At 42.4% G+C, this 8,767-nt stretch overlaps 1 protein-coding gene across 1 annotated transcript; it reads right to left on the reverse strand.

Annotated features, from left to right (window-relative positions):
- Positions 1-736: 736 nt before the first annotated feature.
- LOC130206628 (ADP-ribosyl cyclase/cyclic ADP-ribose hydrolase 1-like) lies at positions 737-3,543 on the reverse strand. Its single transcript, XM_056434681.1, has 7 exons — positions 3,492-3,543; positions 3,324-3,380; positions 1,860-1,942; positions 1,690-1,763; positions 1,504-1,596; positions 929-1,015; positions 737-809 (listed from the first exon to the last, which is right to left on the reverse strand). The coding sequence occupies exons 1-7, from the start codon at positions 3,541-3,543 to the stop codon at positions 737-739; spliced, it is 519 nt and encodes a 172-aa protein (XP_056290656.1).
- Positions 3,544-8,767: the final 5,224 nt, after the last annotated feature.

Raw genomic sequence — 8,767 nt, forward strand, 5'->3', positions numbered from 1 at the left:
TCGTCAGGTGTGTGACATATAATACATGCTTAGTGGATAACAATAAAAACAGTGCGGTAGTAAAAATACATCATTTAAAAAATAGGAAAATGTTATAGTAAAATATGTTAAACAAGCAAATTAAGAGCACTTTAAAACATATATATATATATTATATATATATAAACATGTATATTATTAAAGTGTCCGTGTCGGCACAGCAGGTCTACCAGGATCTACCATGTGAAGTCAAAAGAGCAAATAGCTCATGTTGCATATGTGTGTGTTTGTGTGTGTGTGTGTGTGTGTGTGTGTGTGCGTGTGCGTGCGTGTGTGTGTGTGTGTGTCATAGCACACTGAACAAAATACTCTCAACTCTTAACTCTCCGACCGGACAAAAAAAGTTCCGGCTTCTTTTTTTTTCCTCGTGACCTTTTGAACCCACGAACACAGACAGCGGGACATGTGCACACGATTAGAAAAAAGAATGATGTCACGAGCACAACACCGGGACTAGACTTTGACGCTGAAGTGGGTCACGACCACACACCGTGAGATCGTTATCGTGTCAGCTGATAGGTTTTGCTTCAGAGTAACTGTGAACGAGCTCAATTCAGCAGGAAACAGAACGACGTCGCCCTCCGAGAGGCTCTCTGACCTCTTTTTTATCAAGGGAGACGGAATCAACGAAAACAGCTTCTCGTGAGCCGCCAGTTTCATCCTTTTTAATCCCACCATCAAATATTATTTGGATGATTCAGTACAACTTGAGGCCCCTTCTGCGTGAGAAGCTGTTGGGGTTCCTGATGCACTGAAGGATCATCAGGGTCCTGTGGACAAATAGCATCAGCATTACTCATCAGGAAGCACATGGTTTATACGTAAACGACATCTGCATTCACATCTGTCGGTCAAGAGGGCGGCGTTTGATTGGATGGAAGTCACTCACTCGTCGTTGTCCGTGCAGGTCCAGTGGAACCCTCTGGACCGGAGGATCTGGATCAGGTCTACAACGGATCCTTGATCACACGATTCTCTATGGAAGAGGAAAAACAATGGACTTGCTTTATGGATTTAAATATGAACCGCTTTTTATGAAGCTGTAACTAATGGCCATAATATTAGTTGATAATAATAAGGATTTATAAATCAGTTATAAGCTATTAAGAAGAGCGACTCGTCGGTTTAATCTTGGTTTTTGGAAACAATTCAATTCAGCTTCATTGCCAAACCCGTCGTAGTCTTATAGTCTGGAGAGAGTGTTAAGCTTTTTTAACGAGCCGTAGTGTTTGCAGTTAAAAGTATTTACAATAAACCAAATGGACTTTGGTCCAAATTCAACAAATTCAAGTAGCAGACATGTTTTGTGGTCGCATTAAATGATAAGCAAGTCAGTAGGTGTCCCTCACACAGTCTTTGTAAAGTGTGACTTATTGGAAAGTGTTAATGAATCATGTGGCGAGTTGTTTTGCGAGATCCAACAGATTACTTTGAACGCCACACGTCAGCTGTTTTGATCCTCACATGAAAGGTCCGTCTAGATTGGTCACCAACTTGATGTTGACATGATCCACCCTGCCTGGGTCCAGACTGTCCAGTTCCACACTTGCAAACATGCTGTGAGTAGAAAAAGAAGAAATAAATGTATATATATTCAACAAAGAATTTAGATTTTTTTTAAACCAGTTGCTTCTTTATTTATTTGCATACCTCTTCATATTGAAGGCGTTGGCGATGGAGCCGTTCAGTAATACGGTGATGTTGCCGTGAGCCATCTCTGCAAACTGACAACGGGATGGAGAAATTAGCACGAGAGCAATTATTATTATAATATTATATAGTGCGCACTGTGCTGAAACACGTCAGCAGTTTGAACTCACATTCTGCGAGGCTTGCCTCCACAAGGAATACACCAGGTGGTGTTTCACCTCCGCCCACGTCGGACAGGACTGGAAGTTAAAACCTGTGGAGTCGAATGGACGGTTGTTAGTTTAAAAAAAAGTGGCGTTGTGTCTGGATTCCTTCCTTCTCGGTCCATTCTGACTCACCTCTTCACCTCTTCACCTGGACCTCAGTCATCAAACACCCACAGGACTCAGAGAGTTTGGATCAGAGTTCACTTCACCAACATTTATTTGTAGCCGACAGTTTCACAAATAAACCTGAGCTGGGTTATAAAAGACAACAACCTCCCTCCACATCTGTCTTTCACAACTCCAGAACAAACATATTGACGTATTATTTACAACATCAAACTCAATGCATGTGCTCCTCCGTCCACTCCCTCATTACATGTCATTTCTCGTCACTCAGTTTGACCTCTGTTCCAGTTCAAGCCGGTTTCTTTAAGGAATGTGGAGGTTCTTGTTGACGTCTCCCCCCTCGTCTCTCTCTTATCGTTATTTGGTCTGAGCCTCCCGGCCCTCGCTCTACAGTCTCTTCTCTACCGGTTAAGACTGGAAGAACACAAGGCCGCTGTGTCTATCTACGTTCTTGTACCTCATCTTCAGGGAGAGAGCTTTGCAGATGTAATTTAAGCCACTATGATATCCACTATTATCAGATCATGTCTAAGTAAAAGGAAATGCCCTTTTCTAAGGATTACACGCTACTAGAATGTAATTAATCTGCAGGGAGAGAGATGTGTCTAGGTCATCTGTGCAGTTGAAATTTAAGCTTAACCCTCCTGTTGCCTTAGGGTCAATTTGACCCCATTCAATGTTTAACCCTCCTGTTAACCTTTATATTTACTGACATATTTTACCCTCGGGTCAATTTGACCCCAGCAATTAAAACCTCCAGAAAATTATTAGAATTAATATTGTTTCCCAAGTTTAAGTGTGAGATACTTTATGTTTGTTTGTTGACTACCTAAATAGCCCTTTAAATATATAAGAAAGTTGATATTTCTTATATGTTTGACACAGTGAAAAACAGCCTGGGGTCAAATTGACCCGAAAGGTAACAGGAGGGTTAAAGAGATGTAATGATCTCTAAAAAAACAAAAACATGTTTGGCCTTTTTGTGAACCAACCAAAGTGATGACGGACTGTGTCTACGTGCACATGAAATTGAAAAACAAACATTTCTCAAGAAAACTAAGCAGAAACCCACTGAACTTAAGAATTATTGTTCGAGTCGTGGAAGCATGCAGCCAGAGTTTCCCACGTAAATGAAAGTGTAACAACACGCCCTCGAGCGTTACCCGCCATTCATGAGCCGATACTCAGGTTATGCGGCGCCAGTCTCAAAGCTAAAGGTCGTACAACGCGAGCGCGCGAGTCCTCGAGCGGGGCGCGCGTTACCTCAAGCTGGGGTTCACGAGTGTGGTGTAATCGTAGCACCTTCCGTCCCCGGCCGCGCTCTCGGTTGAACGTGGCCGAGCAGGCACGCGATGAACCCTTTTGAAAGTGGACACAAAAGACGGAGCGCGTTAACCGATACCGCTGTTTGGGGAGAGGCCGCATCAAAAGGGGAAGGAAAGAGAAAGAAATGCGTGGAAAGGGACTCACATGCCGTCACGCTGATCACGGCCGAGTAATCCGATGTTTGAGAGGAGCTCATGATGCCGGGACCCTGGGCCGCTCGTTGGCGCACGCTTTATTCCACCTTATTGTACACCAAGAGCAACAAAAACAGGTTTTATTTTAATCGTTTTTTGGGGATTTGGCTCCAGGCCAGCAGATACTTTCTCAGGAGCCGACAAGGTGTGTGTTTCCTGCCAACACATAATGATGGCTGACCTTTAGGAAACAATTAGAGGCTTGCCAAATCAAGGTGATACACAAAAGAAAATACACCTTTTTGTTGTTGTCAATTACAGGAGGTGGCACAATACCGTGAGGAGGTATCGGTACACGGGCCCAGTTTTACGATCCAGTGAGAAAACAAAGAAGTAAACTCTCACCTTATTCCCTTCGGGTCAGATTTCTGCTCAGATTGAGTGCCGTTGCCGTTGTGGTCGGTTCTCTCGGGGATCCGGGTTGAGATGACCGAGAGACAGCCCACCGAGGGACGCTTTAAAGGCAGATGAGGTTTTGTTTTGTTTTTTTCAGCTTCCGTGTCACGGAGAACAGATTCACATGACTCCCATTACGGTACCAAGAGGAATCTCCCCACACAAAGTGTCAGCTGTTCTCAAAAACATGGTGTGATGGGCTGGAGGAAGAATATTCAATTCAATTCAATTCAGTTTATTTGTATAGCCCAATTTCACAAATTACAAATTTGTCTCGGAGTGCTTTACAATCTGTACACATAGACATCCCTGCCCCAAAACCTCACATCGGACCAGGAAAAACTCCCAAATAACCCTTCAGGGGGAAAAAAAGGGAAGAAACCTTCAGGAGGGCAACAGAATATGTGGTTGTCTTCATTGATTGGTATTCCGAATTGTTATGAATGTGATCGCTAACCACTTACTTCACAGGACAATGTGTACAGTATGCCTCTAAATAAGCCTGCGGCATTTTGCCGGAAAGAAGTAAACGTTGTTGGGAAATCATGTGATGACAACCGGGAAGTGTTCATACAGGTCGTATTACACTCGTTTTCCTTTATTCTTTTCAGATAATATATAATAAAGGCTTATGCTGCTTTTACAACAAATTTTTTTCGCGTGACGAGATCCCAAGTGAAGTCAAAGTACAGACGCGTGTGGTTGCGATAGACGCAACATTTGCCGAGCGGCGCGTTGTGGGCGGCGCGAATTTCGCGGAATTTCACGATTTGGCGATAATTTCGCAACTGTGTCCAATCAGCCCTGGAGTTGCTCCGCGCGTCATCACTGTCCCGCCGTTGTTGAATCAGAACAAGATGGAGGACACGCTCATCGTTGAGGTTTGAGTACCGGAATCGCAGAGAATAAAACAGGCACGGGTGCTGTTCTATAAATAATAATAAATGACAAAATATATACTCTACCGTTCAAAAGTTTGGGGTCACACAGACAATTTCGTGTCTTCCATGAACAATCACACTTTTATTGATCAAATGAATATAAAATATAGTCAAGACATTGACAAGGTTAGAAATAATGATTAATATTTGAAGTATTAATTTTGTTGTTCAAACTTCAAGCTCAAAGGAAGGCCAGTTGTATAGCTTATATCACCAGCATAACTGTTTTCAGCTGTGCTAACATAATTGCACAAGGGTTTTCTAATCATCCATTAGTCTTCTAAGGCGATTAGCAAACACAATGTACCATTAGAACACTGGAGTGATCGTTGATGGAAATGGGCCTCTATACACCTGTGGAGATATTTCATTAGAAACCAGACACTTCCACCTTGAATATTAATTTACCACATTAACAATGTATAGTGTGTATTTTTGATTAATTTAATGTTATCTTTATTGAAAAAACAGTGCTTTTCTTTCAACAATAAAGACATTTCTAAGTGACCCCAAACTTTTGAACGGTAGTGTATATATACTGTATATGATATAATGTTATGAACCCAAACACGACGGCCTTAGACGTTCCGCTCTCGTAGCGCTGGAAGCGGAAGTCTTTCAGACGTAACAGTTAACTTAGTCGGTAAAAGTGACCGAGCTGTGTGAGCCTACGGGTGATGTCATGTATAATTATATACAGTGCATCCGATAAGTATTCACAGCGCTTCATTTTTTCCACATTTTATTATGTTACAGCCTTATTCCAAAATGGATTAAATTCATTATTTTCCTCAACATTCTACACACAAAAACCCACAATGACAAAGTGAAAACAGTTTTTTGCAAATTCTTGCACATTTATTAAAAATAAAGAACGAAAACATAACATGTACAGAAGCATTCACAGCCTTTGCTCAATACTTTGTTGAAGGACCTTTGGCAGCAATTACAGCCTCAAGTCTTCTTGGGTCTGATGCCACAAGCGTGGCACACCTATTTTTGGGCAGTTTCTCCCATTCTTCTTTGCAGAACCTCTCAAGTTCCATCAGGTTGGATGGGGAGCGTCGGTGCACAGCCATTTTCAGATCTCTCCAGAGATGTTCAATGGGGTTCAAGTCAGGGCTATATAGACAGGTGTGTGCCTTTCTCAATCATGTCCAATCAACTGAATTTAGCACAGGTGGACTCCAATCAAACATCTCAAGGATGATCAGTGGAAACAGGATGCACCCGAGCTAAATTTTGAGTGTCATGGCAAAGGCTGTGAATACTTATGTACATGTTATGTTTTCGTTCTTTATTTTAATAAATGTGCAAAAATTTGCAAAAAACAGTTTTCACTTTGTCATTATGGGTTTTTGTGTGTAGAATGTTGAGGAAAATAATGAATTTAATCCATTTTGGAATAAGGCTGTAACATAACAAAATGTGGAAAAAGTGAAGCACTGTGAATACTTTCCGGATGCACTGTATATATATGATATTAATGTTACGAACCCAAACACGAGGGCGTTAGATGTTCCGACGTTTGTGGGATGTCCTCAACAAATACAAAGCAGAACTAGTAGTTAGTTCTTCATGGTGGATGGCGGAGCAACGTAGATAAGCCCCGCCCCTCGCGGCGCTTCGCAACGCATTTGGTGTGAACACGGCAAATAGTTGCGTGAGTAAACTCACGCGTTTTGGGCGTGAACGCAGCATTAAAGCTACCGCAAGGAACTTTCATTTTGTGTCGATCTTTGGCACCCCCTATGGAACAAAAGCGGTATTGTTTTTGACAGTTTCCTTGAAGAAAAGAAAAAATCTGAGGTTTTCTTGTTGAGATCAGCTGCAGCTACAATCAAAGTACGGTTCTGTTGTTTTGTGTCTGCTGATGACCTCATCCTCTGGTGCATTTTTGAGAATTTGAAGAGAAAAGTAAAACGCTGCAACAAAAAACACTAGTTTATTGTCAGGGCAGATAATAAATCCATATCTCGTAGCTGATCGCGGCCGTCTGCCCTCAATTACAAATCTTCCCATAGACTCCAAGCGCCAAAGGCTCTGAGACTTCATCATTGCATGCATGTCATCTGTTAACAATAAACATCCTTCTTCATCTAACTGGTCTCTCCCTGATTTCAGTGCATTCAAGGACAACATCACTTAAAAGCAGTTCTTTAAAAATGGGTTTTAAGAAGTGATGTGAAAGAAGTCACATGTGAGCGCGCTGACACAGACGTGTTATCTTTCTCTGAACACAAATTACTTTTGATGCTTAAATGAAGTTTTGAATGAGTTAATAGAAAAAGGATTAACGGGTGAGTGGCCACCAAACAGACAAAGGGTGAATTGAAGTGAATAAACGGTGCTCTAGTTTGGCGGTCTGGTTCGATGAATGCCCGACTTTAAGACTTTAGTTTATGATGATTTTCTGCCACCTCTCAGAATGCCTCCTGAGGGTAAATCTGTAAGACAGTCTGTGCCCTTTTGATGAGAAGCTGCATTTAATACAGCACGGTAGAGAGGCTTAACAAGGCTGTCAAGAGTTTATTGACATTGTAAAATGCTTGAATATTAATAACCAATTTCTAAATGAAATGAAAGTCCAATGTCTGATTCAGGGCGTTGTGTCTGGATTCCTTCCTTCTCGGTCCATTCTGACTCACCTCTTAACCTGAAGCACGTACACTTGTATCTCTCTCCTATCTGACTGCTGGTGAGACTCACACACTGGACCTCAGTCATCAAACACCCACAGGACTCAGAGAGTTTGGATCAGAGTTCACTTCACCCACATTTATTTGTAACCGACAGTTTCACAAATAAACCTGAGCTGGGTTATGAAAGACAACAACCTCCCTCCACATCTGTCTTTCACAACTCCAGAACAAACATATTGACGTATTATTTACAACATCAAACTCAATGCATGTGCTCCTCCGTCCACTCCCTCATTACATGTTATTTCTCGTCACTCAGTTTGACCTCTGTTCCAGTTCAAGCCGGTTTCTTTAAGGAATGTGGAGGTTCTTGTTGACGTCTCCCCCCTCGTCTCTCTCTTATCGTTATTTGGTCTGAGCCTCCCGGCCCTCGCTCTACAGTCTCTTCTCTACCGGTTAATACTGGAAGAACACAAGGCCGCTGTGTCTGTCTACGTCTGCCGTTCTCGTCACTCGTGTCAAGAGGAGAGAGATGTGGGTGAGATCTAAATCATCTTTGTTGATTATCAGATCATGTCTGAGTCAAAAGAAATGCCCTTTTATAAGGGTTACACGCTACTAATGTCACTTAAGGCAACTCGACTAGTGAATGGCAGAATATGCTGTTTTTCTCAGATGGTTAGACCTGATAAGAAATGCAAGCTAGGTTATGTTAGGTTATATAAAACGTTTGATCACAATCGCAGGTTCTTTTAGAACCGCCCTGATAAACCGACATTATCACAGGTCAATTTGACCTTTAAGGGCTATTACCTCCTATTGCTAGGGACCACGCCTTCTTGTTGGGGGTCCTATGGGGCGGGCATTGTTCTGCTAGTGACTATTTCTACTCCGAGAAAAGTTGTTGATGGGGGGGGGGGGGGGGGTGCTATTGACTATTTTTTTTGCTCCATCCCAATGCGCGCAGACCGGCGTCGGAGCTCTGCAGCGGAACAATCGATCGGCGTATTGAGCACCCCTGCATTCAAGCATTAAATAGCCGAGAGGTTTTTTCAGCGTGAGGAATTCGATGTGTGGCGGGAGTGCGTGAGATAAGACCGAAATGCGTGAGTCTCACGCTCAATGCGTGAGACTTGAGAGCCCTGCCCTCTGGAGGCTGGGCTCATTTTATACATTTTACCAAAAAAAATTAAATTCACCTTTTAAAGGCGTTTGCAAGTGACACATACCCACGTGTTATACATCAA

Source organism: Pseudoliparis swirei, chromosome 16 (assembly GCF_029220125.1).
Source record: "Pseudoliparis swirei isolate HS2019 ecotype Mariana Trench chromosome 16, NWPU_hadal_v1, whole genome shotgun sequence".
NCBI lineage: Eukaryota > Metazoa > Chordata > Actinopteri > Perciformes > Liparidae > Pseudoliparis > Pseudoliparis swirei.